At 43.4% G+C, this 13,642-nt stretch overlaps 1 protein-coding gene across 4 annotated transcripts in view; it reads left to right on the top strand.

The window, feature by feature from the left end:
* The window catches only part of GATA6 (GATA binding protein 6), a 35,770-nt gene extending 22,517 nt beyond the window's left edge, over positions 1-13,253 (top strand). For 3 of the 4 annotated variants that reach the window (XM_023647505.2, XM_070275577.1, XM_023647508.2), the window contains exons 7-8: positions 5,973-6,104; positions 6,267-13,253. In XM_023647505.2, coding sequence (XP_023503273.1) covers positions 5,973-6,104; positions 6,267-6,320 — 186 coding nt within the window. In that variant the 3' untranslated portion in view covers positions 6,321-13,253. Of the gene's footprint in view, positions 1-5,972 lie in introns of all 4 variants that reach the window. The other variant, XM_023647509.2, reaches the window with a different exon arrangement.
* Positions 13,254-13,642: the final 389 nt, after the last annotated feature.

The following is a 13,642-nucleotide window of genomic DNA, read 5'->3' as shown; positions in this document are numbered from 1 at the left end:
TGAGCTGTCGTGGGAGATTGGGAGAGTTTTGTTGTGATTGATGATTTTCATGTGTCCCGGTGGAGACAGACCTGTGTGTACTATTGAGTCGCTTTTCTGTCTGGTCTTGTTACCTCCATTCAGACTGAAATGACGATAGCTTTTAGAGTGAACGTTAAAATTTATCTGAAAGTGTTTCTCCTTAGTTGGCACTTGCACAGTTTTTAGTTTTTCTTCTGAGGAAGGCACAGCTATAAGGCCCTGCAAGAGTCTAACCTAGAGGTTACACAAGCAGAGAAGAGAGCTTTGGCAGCGAGGGACGGCTGGCTTCCCCTCACCCGAGTAAAAGCTGCAACCAGAGACTGACTTGGATGTGTAGGAAGGGCAGATGGGAGGCCGCAGGGGCCGCCAGTCTGAGCTGTCGCTAAGGGAGGCAGTGTGATCCTCGTCAAAGTCCGCTCTGGGAATGATCACACATTCACCCCTGTCTGCCCCGGCCGCAGGGTTTCGTTTCTTTGGATCGAGGCTGCATTGAGAGATTACAGCACGGAGGACTGAGCACACCCGTGTCCACTCCTTTTGGATTTTCTTCCTCAAAAATGAAATTCATGTTTATAATTCACAAGCCAGAGAACCTATGTTATTCTTCTGGAAGGACCGCATCCTTTAAGGGTTTCCTTTGCTCGGATATGTTCTTTCCAGAGCCGCCCAAGTGGGCATCCCCTTTGGAAGCTGTCTCTGGGCCTGCCTATTATGGGATATTCGAAGTAAAGGAAAGAAATGAGAACTGACATTGTTGGTGAGCCTACTGTGAGCCAGACACTGCTGGGCATTGGCTATGAGGTTTTATCAAATCAGAAATCCTTGACGTTTCAGATATATGTCTGAAAATGAGCAAAGGCTCCTTCTCACAGGAAAAATCTTCGGGTGATCTAAAGATGAACTGTGCTGACTTCACATGTTAGTGGATATTTTCCATGTCCTGGTCTGCAGCAGCCCGAGTTGTCCCTGAAGTCATTAATTCCTTTAGGAGGGAGATTTCCAGCCCAGCCGCTCTCCCACCTACCCGGGGCCTGCATTAGTGCTAAGCCCAGGCTGGGTCTGGTGCTGATAACACATTCTTTCAACAGGAAGTGCCTCCATTTTCAGTTGTCTGTGGGAGGGTGGAGGGCAGATAAGCTGTGAATGGAAACACAGAACAGATTTCTGCTCCACCCTCTTATTGCACTTTGATCAGGGAAAGAGCATGAACCTCCGCCTGCCTCAGCCGCCCGCTGCGGGCACTCCAGAGTGCTGTCTTTTACTTTCATTCCGGGATGTTTGTTGGTCTGGGTTGGTTTAGCTTAGTGAAGTGCCTGTTTTGCTATTCTGAGGTGTCTGTGATCTGAACTAAAGTCATTGGAAGGATTTAACTAGATGTGGGAAAACATATTAACCAATTGAAATTTATACTTGTATTTGTGTGTGTGTGTGTACTATGTCCACATATTTTCTCTGATTTTCTCCCCAAATTGGACTGATTCTCAGTAAGTAGCTCTTGAATATCACCAATGAAGGAAAAGCCTTAAGATGAGCAATGACGTGACAAGACAGGTTGTTGTGCCGATCCCAGACTTCTGTAGTTAGAATACCGATTTCGAGAGCTCAGGTTACACCAATGAACCCATGTAGTGTGTTTGGTGTTTTAACTTCTGTACAGCTATGTTTCACCTGTGCATGGCTGGCCAGGCTCCAGCCTGCTCCAGGTGGCATGGAGGTGACTTCAGGGGTGCAGGGGGCCCCTTCTGATTCTCCCTTCCCTATGTTACTCTGATTCCTCCTGTTTTTTCATGCTCCTTTATGACTCCGACCAGGTGGCTCATCCCTCAATTGAGTGCTTGTGTTTCATGTTTCTAGTGCTAATGTATGTCTTCTACTCTTCCCCAAAGTTAGACTGTACTATGCCATTCAATGAAAATAGTCAAAGAAAAGTATAGATGGCTAATAGGTTGGGCCCTCTCCGATGGTCCCCTGTCCCCACCCGCTCCTAAGTTCCCTTGAAATACTTTTGCATGTGCATGGGTAAGTTGTAATCGTGAGATTATTAGAATTTATGTCCTGTTTTCCCTTGACAGTGCATTATAGGGCTTTTTTCCATTTTGCTACATGATCTTATTTTTAATAATTGCGTAATAGCTCACTGAGCGGATGTCCCTTGCTTTTCCAAACATCCCCGTATCATTAGACATTAGATTATTTCCATGGTTTGCACTATTATAAGGAACCCTGCAATGATGTCTTCCCCTGTGGATCCTTTCCCTTCCTTTGATTTCTTTCCTTATAAGACATTTCCAGAGGTGAAATTACAGAGCTAAGTAGGATATAATATTCTTGATGGCTCTGTGAACTACCTTCTAAGGCGTGTGCCAGAAAATAGCCCCACCAGCCGTGGATGAGGGTACCGTGGTCATCATGGTGTCATCACATCTCATCATTATGTATCGTTGCATAAAAGTTTTAATTAACTTTTTATTGAGGTACTATTGACATATAAAAAAGCTCTACATCGCAGTATTTCATGATTAAATAGTGTGTTGTCCTTTAAAAATAGTAAGTTCTCAAGCCTTGGGCACAAGTAGTTGTTCTGTTTTTTTCTTACAGATTCAGATCTTGCTTTATATTTCAAATGAACTGTTTTTTCAGGAGCTTATCACTCATAATTTGGGATTTGCCCACCCTTTGACAGCAGGACTCCTGGCCTGCCATAGAACTTAACAATTTTGTCTGAAAAAGAAAATATGTTTTTCAACTGGTGGTTTTGGGGGTTATTGTTCAGGAGTAAGAATAATATTCAAGGTATTAAGATTTCTTTAATGTGGCTTATTTGAGAAAGGACCAGTGTCCTTTCGAAGGGCTGTGGACACACCTTGCTTTCTCTTCGCAAAGAGCTGTTGGTAACAATTAGAACGGAGTCCTTGTTGAGGTGGTGTCCCTTAGCTCTGGATGAGTTCCCACTGCTGCTCCACCGGGTGATGGCAGTCGCTCACTTGGGCCCATGGATGGAATTGGGGGGATTAAATTAGGTCCATGCTCCTTAACCTTAAGAGTAAAATAAAATACTAACAGTAGTGTACACTTCTGTAGTCTTCACTACTGTCAGACGCTGTTGTAAGGGCTTTACAGGTATCAGCTAATTTAATTCTTGCGACAACCTTACGACATAGGTCCTCTTCTTATTGCCATTTTAAAGGTGAGGAAACTGAGGCACAGAAAGTTTCAGGTCACGCCTTCCAGTTTACCTCGCCCGTGTTGTCTCTTTGACTCGTTTGCTGGCTTTACGAACAGGCCTCCCCACACCCTGCGTGCCTCTGGTTTTGAACACCCTTTCCTCACCAATGATAATAGCTTCCCTTCGTGGAATGTTTAACATGGCAAGGCCTCATGTGGATGCTTTTACAAACATTATGTCATTTAATTGTCACAACGAAACATTGTCATTTAATTGTCGCGGCCACACTTGAGGTAGGGAATACCAGGGCCAGTCACTGAGGAGGAGGCTCGGGGAGGTGGCTGCACCAGGACAGGGTTTGAAAGCCAAAGCTGTCCCCACTGTACAGGCTGCCTATGGCCATTGCGCACAAGCCTTCCCCTCTGTGATTCCTTGTTTGACCTCTCGCTCCACCTCCCTGTCCCAGCCACTCATTCATCCTGCAGGATGGGGAGTTGAGCGGTCTTATTTTCAAGTGTGTATGTATCCTGGCTCCCCTCGCAGCCTGGGAGCTCGTCCAGCGAGCGACTGTCTCATTGGGGCTCCTCGTCCCCATGCCTGGCTCTCATAGGTACCTTGCTAATGTTTCTCGTCGCTGACTTGTGGTGGTGACGACAGACCCTCTGTTATGTCAGCACTGCTGGCTGTCCGAGGTGGGCTGCTTCCTGGGCCAATGCAGGCCCCTCTTCATTCCATGAAACAGCGCTTGCTGTGGGGAAGTCAGATTTCGTCAGATAAACGCAGATGGCAGATGCGCTTTCCAGGGAATAGGTGGATCAAGTCAAAGTTGGGTGTGACCGGAATCATTTATAAGGAAGCTCACATCCTACTAATTGTATGATGGCTCCTTTTGTAATTGAATATGACCCTTTTGTTTATTTCCTCAGGGGTAGTAGAAATTATGGAATTAAGGGCTAAAGTTAATCACCATATTTATACGTGTAGCCAAATCAGTAGCTTTAGTTTGCTTGACAGGATTCTTCAGCTATTTCAAAATTTTGAGAGGAAGCTATTTAAAATATTAGACAACTCAGGGGCCAGCCCCGTGGCCTAGTGGTTAAGTTCATGCGCTCTGCTTTGGTGGCCCAGGGTTTTGCTGGTTCGGATCCTGGGCGTGGACATGGCACCGCTCATCAGGGCATGTTGAGGTAGCCTCCCACATGCCACAACTAGAAGGACCCACAACTAAAATATACAGCTATGTACCAGGGTGCTTTGGGGAGACAAAGCAGAAAAAAAAGAAAAAAAATTGGCAACAGTTGTTAGCTCAGGTGCCAATCTTTAAGAAACAAAAAATTTAGACAGCTCAAGGACTTTGTGAAATTTGCTCTTTTATGCACCTAAAACCCTCGGTTTAAGTCTTTAAGTTTGTGTTATTTAAAAAGAAGTTTGAGTGTGTGTTGGGGGTCCTGTCGTTGCTGGATTTTCACAGCCCCTCATTTTGCTAGGAGACAGAAGGCTTGGTTACCTATGGAGTGGCTGGGTTGGTCTGTCCGGTTGGGAGGAAGTTGGGATGGGCAGACAGGAAGTCACAGGTCAGACCTCCTGAAGCCCCACCGCCCAGCCTCCTGCGGTTAGGGTGAGGATTAGAGAGAAAACCAGATTTTTTCCAGGAAAGAGTAGCATGGCATTTAGTTCCAGGCCCCCAAGAGGAGCCGCAGAGGCTCGGCACACCTTCCATTCAGTTTAGCCTGTTTCTCTGAAGTGGATGTACCTCGGCCAGACTAATGGATATTTTGGGGATTTAATGGGATTGTGTATGTAAAAAAAGAATGCTTTGAAAAGTACAAAATGTTCTACCTGTGTCAAAAAACAAGTATCCAGTAATTTATGGGATGGAACCCTGAAAGCTTGGAAGAAATAATGGGCTTCTGAGCTTTTGGAAGGAAAAAGGCATCATTAAAAAGTATGTGATTATGGCTAGATTTTTTAAAAAGTCAGATACAACTGTTTTCTCAAACCATAGTCTAAACACGATTTTAGTTATTTTGGTTTGATTCTACTAAATTATATCATGTTTTCTATATGGTCTTTTTCATTTGGATGGAAGGAATGAATGAAATGAGAGAGGTGACCTTTTGCTTCAAGAAATAATTGCTGAGATCATGACAGATATAGGATGCTAGCATTTTCTTTATAATGTGGTCTGCTTCAAACAGGGCCTGTTCTTCTTGGAAAGAATTAAGGTAAATGAGGTAGATATTAAAACCTGTGTATGCATGGGTTAATTTTCCATGATGTCAGTGCTCAAAAATTTCATTTATCAGGCCTTGTTGAACTGTGTAGCTTTCCTTTTTAGATTTTGACGTAACTGCTAAGCTTTGTGGGTCTGCTCTGTGTGTGTGTGTGTGTGTGTGTGTGCGCGTGCGTGTGCGTGCGCGCGCAGCGTTCTGCATTTTCTCTTTTGAAATGATTAGATTGTGTGGGCATGATTAAGGCCTATTTACCTGCGTGGTATGGTTTGTTTCACTGTCAGAGATCTGAGAGTTGGGTACTTTTTACAAATAGGCTTCCTCCAGTTCCCCTTTCCTACCATCATGCCGGATGGCTCCTGCCATGAGTCCTCAGGTTAACAGGAGAATGTTTCTAAGAGCTGAAATTGCCAGGTTTAGGTCAATGGCATGCTCTCCCAGGCTGCCCTGCCCAGCCCCTGTGTCTACCTAGCCCAAGTGGGCCACCTGACAAATGTCATCGATAACTGTCTCTCCCATTCTCTTTCCCTTTCTGTCTGTCCCTCCTCCGCCAGGCGGGCGCCTCGGTGCTGTCTGGCCCGGGAGAGAGCACCAATCCCGAGAACAGCGAGCTCAAGTACTCAGGTCAAGACGGGCTGTACATTGGCGTCAGCCTGGCCTCGCCGGCTGAAGTCACATCGTCTTCGGTGAGACAGGATTCCTGGTGCGCCCTCGCCCTGGCCTGAGCCGGCTCTGGGGAGCGGGAGGGCGCACGACCTGCGGTGATTTTGTCCAGCAGTCCAGACCGGGGCGAGTATGCTGACAGAACATTCCTCTGACGCGTGATTTCCGTGCCTTTATTTTGAAAGAGATGCGTTTCCCAAGAGGCTCGCTCGGCCTTACCACCCAGCCGCTGTCTCTGAAGAGCCAGAGAGAAGATGGAGCTTCTGGGAAGGGCTGGTGCAGCCCACGCACGTCGCCTGCTCCCTGGCCACGGCCACTTCCAGCCAGCCTGCCTCTGGGTCTGCCAGAGGATGTGGTGTCCGCTGTGCCGCTGCCAGAAACCGGGACTTGCCGGCTAAAGAATATTGAGAGATTTTTAAAAAAGGTTTTATGTGTATTGCCCCGAATCACGTGCTTCTTCTGATCGATTTTGGTTATTCCAGAATTTCTTCATACCTTTTCCACACCCAAATTTCACATGCGTTCACGGAGAAGACCATTTGAGGCCATTTGGTACACACTTCTGGAGGCTGAGTCGGTTCATGAGGTCTCTTGTCAAAAATATTACTCGGTTTGCAAGACTGCGTTATAGCTGTAATGTACACTGTGACTGATGTTTCTCAAAGTTCATATTGTGTGACTGATCTGAAGTCAGTCGGAATTTGTAAACAGGGTAGCAAACAAGATATTTTTCTTCCATGTATACAATAATTTTTTTAAAAAGTGCAATTTGCGTTGCAGCAATCAGTGTTAAATCATTTGCATAAGATTTAACAACATTTTTTATAATGAATGTAAACATTTTAACTTAATGGTACTTAAATAATTTAAAAGAAAAATGTTAACTTAGACATTCTTATGCTTCTTTTACAACTACATCCCATTTCTATATTTCCAATTGTTAAAAGAAAAATATTTCAAGAACAAATCTTCTCTCAGGAAAATTGCCTTTATCCATTTGTTAAGAATTTTTATACAAGAACACCAATATTCTCCCTTTATTTTACTGTGGAATATGTGCTGGAAATTTGCAACAAAGCTTTACTACCTAACAGGTAACATTTGTAAATACTCTAGGCGTCTGTACACACCATGATGAAGTCTCTGTAGTGTGACTAACCCACAGGCAGGTTGGTTTACATTAATTTTTTTTTTAATGGGATGTCCTATGGAAACTATTTCACCAGAGTTTTAAAAATAAAAAGGGTATTGTGTTGTTTCTGTACAGCGAGTTCCTTCCCTTTCAGTTTCATTTTGATACTGTATGTGGCTATAGATATTCATATAAAACAAGTGCATGCGATGTTTGCAAATTGCTTTATGGCCTTCCTTTCAATGAATTTTCCTTTTGGGGCTGTTTTATACCTTGGCTTGTTTGAAGTTGGTACATGGAGTTCGTTATCATTGTCAGTTTGCATTGGGGACAATTTTTATGAGTGAAAAGGACCCAGTATTATATGACATTATCTGAGATTATAAGCATTCTGTTTAGGATCAATCTTTATAAACGTTTAAAAAGTCCAGAGTTTCTCTCTCTCTCTGAATGAAACATGCTCTGTGACCCAGAAACAGAATGGTTTCTTTTCTGGTCCTCCCTTTTGCAAAGTGCCACGATGTCTCAAAGCTTGTCTGAGGCTGGAGTCCTTATGCTCACCAGAAGATATAAAGTGATCTGAACAATCTCTGCTTTTTCGTCATTGGTGGGTGGATTTCAGGAAATCAGGAGGCTGTTTCGCACGCAACACAGAATGGTGGCATTTCATTTTGGCTCCCTAAGCATGGGGGATTTTTGCCTTATTTTCATGTACTGTTTACAGCCATTCTATCGGTCCAGTCTGAAACTTTTAAGAGGAGGGAAACCTTCCTTTGTGGTGAGGTGGTGTTGGAAGTCAGACTCAGGGCTGGGGGGTGGGCGTCTGGGGAATTCACCCAAGCCCACATGGGCCCTGACATCATATGGCGGGCTAGATCAGTGGTTAAGAGAGCTGGGTCTGGGGTCAGACCACTCACCTTCGAGTCCCTGCTCTGCATGCATGGGCTCTGTGACCTTGGGCAGTTAGCCAACTCTCATTTTCCTCGTCTGTAAAATAAGGTCAATAACATGTAACTCGGGATTAAATGAGATAATCCATGTGAAGTGCCTGGGGAAGTGCCTGGCTATAATTAGCGTTAAGTGTTAACTTGACTTTGAAGGAGGGTGGCCAGAGCTCCTACCAGATGAGCGTTTTGAATATCTTACTCCCTGTGGAGTATTGGCAGTTTATGGTCTGTGAGAGTCTCATGTTCCTTGGCTCACCTGTGCTTCTTGACCAAGGCTGGGGAGAATGAAATGAGGCATCCCTCCTAGCCCAGGGGTGGCTGAGATGGAGGGAGGATGCTTGAGAGGTACCACTCTGAGTTTGGCTGATGGTTTTATAGAACAGGGTTGGTGTGACAGCAGAAGGAAATGATGATCCCCACTTACTCTTGATTTCCTTCCCTCTTACGATTCTCGTTACTTTAGCACTTTCTGGCGGGTTGGGAGTTGTTAGAGTTAATATGCTTTGATTGGAAAATGAATTTTTCTTATTGGGGCTTCCAAATGATCTTTTTTCTGGGCATGGTCTCAAATGTTGAGGTCTTTCCAATCCTAAGACGCCGTTAGGTTGCTAAAGCCCCTGTTCTTTTGTTAGAACACAAAGGGGAATGAATTTTAGCTTTCACGAAATAAATTAACAAGGGGCAGAAGGAGGGGGAGAGAGCTGCTTGTAGCCTGTGCTAACACAATGAACTCCGCTAATCTGGGCCTTTTCAACAGCGACTTTCTCACCTGTGATTGTAGAAAGGAGAAGTTGGATAATTTGTTTCAAATACACAATCTCAGCACCCCTCCCCCAAAGTATGACATACAAAAAAAAAGTCATTCCTCACTAAGGAGTGCGTTTAAATAGATGGTGCACCTCAGCTTAAAGAGCCCGCAGACCCATTACTGTGGGCTGCGGAATTTATGTCCTCTGTCACCCATGGCTGATTTTAGGCCATCTTACATAACTGAAGGCTCTGTCTGGGGTCTCTCTTCAGGGTCACTTCGTGTTGTTTCCTGGTGCCTATGGGAGGGTCAGGAAAGCAAAGGGAGCCATTCATTTCCCCCTGCAAATAAATTAACTTGCTCATGGGAAATGTTTTCCCCAGTCCTTGGAAATTTGATGTCATTTCAGATCATAGATAAATTAGCTGCCGGGAGGGCAATACAGCAAGTCTTTGGTGGCTATGCCAGACTCCAGGCTGCTTTCAATTTCGGGCAGTGTGGTGGCTTCGGTGTGTTAAGTTCTCTCTATGTGCTGGTATTGTCCACGGGGTCTTCGGATCCCCTGGACTGAAAGGGAAACAATAGGTGTGTGTGTGTGGAGGGTGGGAAGGTGGAGCAGGGATCAAACATTTATTCAGGATAAGGCAGCTCTAGCTGCTTAGAATGAGTTTTGTTTCTGGGTTAAAATAGCAAGTCAGTTTGGCAACGCTAGTTATCTCTCTGACAGGTAGTGAGATATGAGTTTGATTATTTTAAATGAGAAACAAATGATAAATTTGCTAGACCAGATCTTTCAAAACGGGGTCCATGTGTAAAAGTTTGGTGCCTGCAGCTCTGGCCAGTGGAGGCCTCGGGATGGATTCTGTGTGGCTGACCCTGTAGCTGGAGCTGGATTCTGAGCAGACCCCGCTGCTCTGGTCTCTGCAGGGGGCAGGGGGCAGGGACAAGGTGATAGCTGTCTGCGGGGCCTGCAGAGGAGAGGAATCACATGGTGTCTTCAGTCGGGTCCACTCTAAGATATTAGGCTGAACGCCTAATAAGTTCTTAGAAACTTTGGATAAATAAATTATGGTCGATAAGTCCAAACAGCTTCTAAAGGAAAGTTAGGATGGTGCGGGTGCACGTCAACCTCTACGTCAGAGCCTGTCACCACGCTCCCACCAAGTGCTCTCTGGCTTTCCCAAATCTGCACTGGGCACTCACGGGACAGCGGCGACTTCACTGTTCTTGCTCAGTGGTTGTCACAGGGAAGTGATTGTTCCACAGCTGATGTCACTATTTAGAGAGAGAGTTATTTTGCTTGGTGGCTTTTTTTTTTAAAAACAGAATGAACATTTAAAAAATGGCTAAAATATAGCAATTAAAGATGAGATCATGTTTAATTAGTAGGAGGGCTTATATTTCAGACATCAGGGGTTCCCTGTGGTGGGATAATCACCTAGATATCCCTAGCTTTTGGGCACGTTGTTTCTTCTCCCTGGAGCTCGGTCTCCATAGCAGCCATAAAACAGAGAGACCAAGTGGCGTGGTCTCGAAGGTCCCTTCCACCTGCACTTGCTGCCCACAGCCCGTATGCAGATTATGTGCAGTGAGGCGATGGTGGCTCTGCTGTCCGGTCTGGGTCCCCCGAGTCTGAGGGGCCTCCTGAGATGCTTCCACGACCAGGGGGGCTGGTGGGATCGGAGTCTCTCAGCTCACTTCCGGGTCCCCTTTGACCGCAGGTTTTGATCTGTGGAGGCCGAGTCCTCCTGTTGCCTCAGGCCACAGAGGGTGAGGGTCCTGGTCACATTCAGGAACAGAGGGGCTTGGTAAGAGGTGCTGCCACCCGCTGAGGCCAAACCTGCTTGGTCTGGGGCCCCTGATACAAAACTTATGCAGCGATACGGACCCAGACCGGAAAATGGAAATGTCTGGCAGCTGAGCAGTTCGCAGAACAAGGAAAAAACAGCTTTGCTTTGCTTGGCCCATTGCTTCAATATCTTGTAGTTGGTTTTTTATTTCTCGGAAACAACCAACTTTTCATTGTTGCTTGCCTTCTGTGTCTTCTGGTTAGCCACCATAGAGTTTTCCTCCCTGTCTTTCTACCCCTTCCCTGGGTTTTACTCTTATTTTTGAGAATTCTATTCCTTTAACGCTCCAAGACTGGTCTGAAATAATAATAATAGCCAATATTTATTTAGCATTTACTATGTGCTAGTTTCCATACAGAGTGCTGCACAGACATCGATTCATCTAATCCTCATCCCAAGTGAATGAGGTGGTGCTATCTGCATTTACAGATGTGTCTACAGAGAAGTTAAGTAACTTGCTCAAGATTACACAGTAGCAGAGTTGAGTGAGCCCTGGCAGTCTGGCTCCAGAGCACGTGCTCTTTAATCACTCCACCATATTGTCTTGTCATCTTAATTTAAAGGGGAAGAAATCGAAGAACGCAGATGGGGAGCTGGAACTGAGAGTTGAGGCTACGCCCTTTCTCTCTGCTAGCATCTCAGAAATACACAATTGTGATTTGCAACACAGCTGTGCCCAGACGGAAGCAACCTAGCAAACGTGTGTCTCTTCTACTTACAGGTTTCTTTGGAGCACGTAAGGTAGGGCATAGTTGTTGGCCGGAAAGTACTAAGTTTGCAGGTGCTGCACTGTCTTTGAGCAAGTCACTTCTCCTTTTCATGGACAGCTTGTTATGCTCTTGTCTAGCTCCAAAGATTAGGGTAAAGCATTTTGCAAAGTATAAAAAGCTGGTGAAGTTATTAATAGTGGTTAAAACTAAACACCAGAGCGAACAAGGAATACTTGGTTGTAGTGTAAAATCTTTCTATGCTTCGTTGTGCCAAAGAATTTTTTCAGGAAAACTTGTGCAAGATTTTGGCAGTGGTGTCTTCAGCTTTATCTTACTAAATAAGTGTTCATTACTGCTTACATCACTGTTGGTATTATTATTTTGATAAGTGTGCATTACTAATGATGCTGTCTGTCAGGGCTCCTCAAACTTTGTGCATGAGAATCGCACACGGTGCTTGTTAAAAATGCAGAGCCCCTGGCTCCTTCCCCAGAGAATGTGATTCTGTGAGTCCTGTGTAAGGCTGAAGAATCTGCATTTTTTTTGCTTTTTCATTGATTAAAATGTCTTGAATAGTACAAAATTCAAGAGTTACAAATTGGAATACAGTGAAAAACAGTTGCTCTTCTCACTCCTGTTGCCCAGCCACTCAGTTCTCTCCCAGATGTAACTTATTTCTTGTATTGATTATATGCATTGACTATCGATGCATGTACAAGTATATACAAGTATGTATGTTCAGATTTTTTTTTAAACACGTGGTAGCATACTATACACATTGCTTTGCATTTTGCTTTGTTCACTTAGCATATCTGGGTAGTTCATCTTTTCTTCAGTGTCCCATTGAAGACATTTGTTTCCAATCTTTTGCCATTTAAGCAATGCTGCAATTATTATCCCGTATCTGTGTCATTTCACTCATATGCAAATATATCTGCCTATGAGATGAGTTTCTAGAAGTGGCATCACTGAGTCAAGGGGCAGCTCTAGTTTTAATTTTGATAGATATTGCCAAATTGTTCTCACAGAGGTTGTTCCACTTTGCACTGCCATAGGCGATGTACAAGGGTAGCTGTTTTCCGTTAGTCAAATCAGTTATTACCAAATATTCTGATCTTTGTCAATTTTGTATCTCTGAGTTTTGTTTTGCATTTATCCTGTGGTGAATGAGGTTGAACATCTTTTCCCATGGTTAAGAGCCATGTGTAGTTCCTTTTATGTGAACTCTGCCCAATTCTGTTCATATTATTTACCTGTTTTTTCTATGGGGTTATGGGTCTGGTTGATTTGAGTTTTTTGCATATGAAGGAAATTAACCCTTTGTCTGAAATATATTTTAAAGATATTTATTCCTGGCTTTTCATTTGACTTTGTTTATACTTTTAAAAAATCATGATGATCTTTTCTTTTTTTAAGGTAATTCAATTTATCAATCTTTTATGGCTTTGAAGTTTTGTATAATATTTACGAAAGCCTTCTCCATTGTTAAGACTAATTTTTAAAACCCCATGTTTTCTTCTAGTACTTTTATGGTTTTGCTTTTGAGGTTTACATTTTGTTTCTATCTGGAATTTTTGTTTTTGGTTGTTGTAACATGTAGAGTATTTTCAACCTTATGTTTTTCCAAAAAACAACCTAATTGTCCCAGCATCATTTCCTGAATAATCCATTTACCTCCCACCGATTCAAAATGGGAATTTAAAAAATGTATAGATTCTCATATGTATATGTCTCCTTGTATAAATTCTTATGTGGATATATATTTAATATAAATTTTTATATATATTTGGGTCTATTTCTGGATTTTTCTATTCTGTATGAATAATCTGTTCATTCACACTTTGATACCAAATAACTTGGGCTATTATACTTTGCAACATATTTAGAGGGTTAGTCCCTTCTTATTAATCTTTAAAGAACTAAGAATTTAATCACTATTTTGCTTATTTATTTTTCCATATAAATTTTAGAATCAGCTTGTTCAGTTTTCAAAAAACACTTTGTTGGTATTTTTATTGGGATAATATTAAAATTTCTAATTAACTTAGGGAGAATTAATATCTTTATTTTGTTAAGTCTTCCTGTCCAAGATAAGTATGTCTTTTCGTTGGTTTATGTATTTTTCTGTGTCTTTCATTAGCGTTTTAAACTTTTCTTCATGTACATCTTGTGCA

This window comes from Equus caballus, chromosome 8 (genome assembly GCF_041296265.1).
Source record: "Equus caballus isolate H_3958 breed thoroughbred chromosome 8, TB-T2T, whole genome shotgun sequence".
NCBI lineage: Eukaryota > Metazoa > Chordata > Mammalia > Perissodactyla > Equidae > Equus > Equus caballus.
Note: the sequence above shows the minus strand (reverse complement) of the source record. Positions and strands in the feature narration are given on the sequence as shown.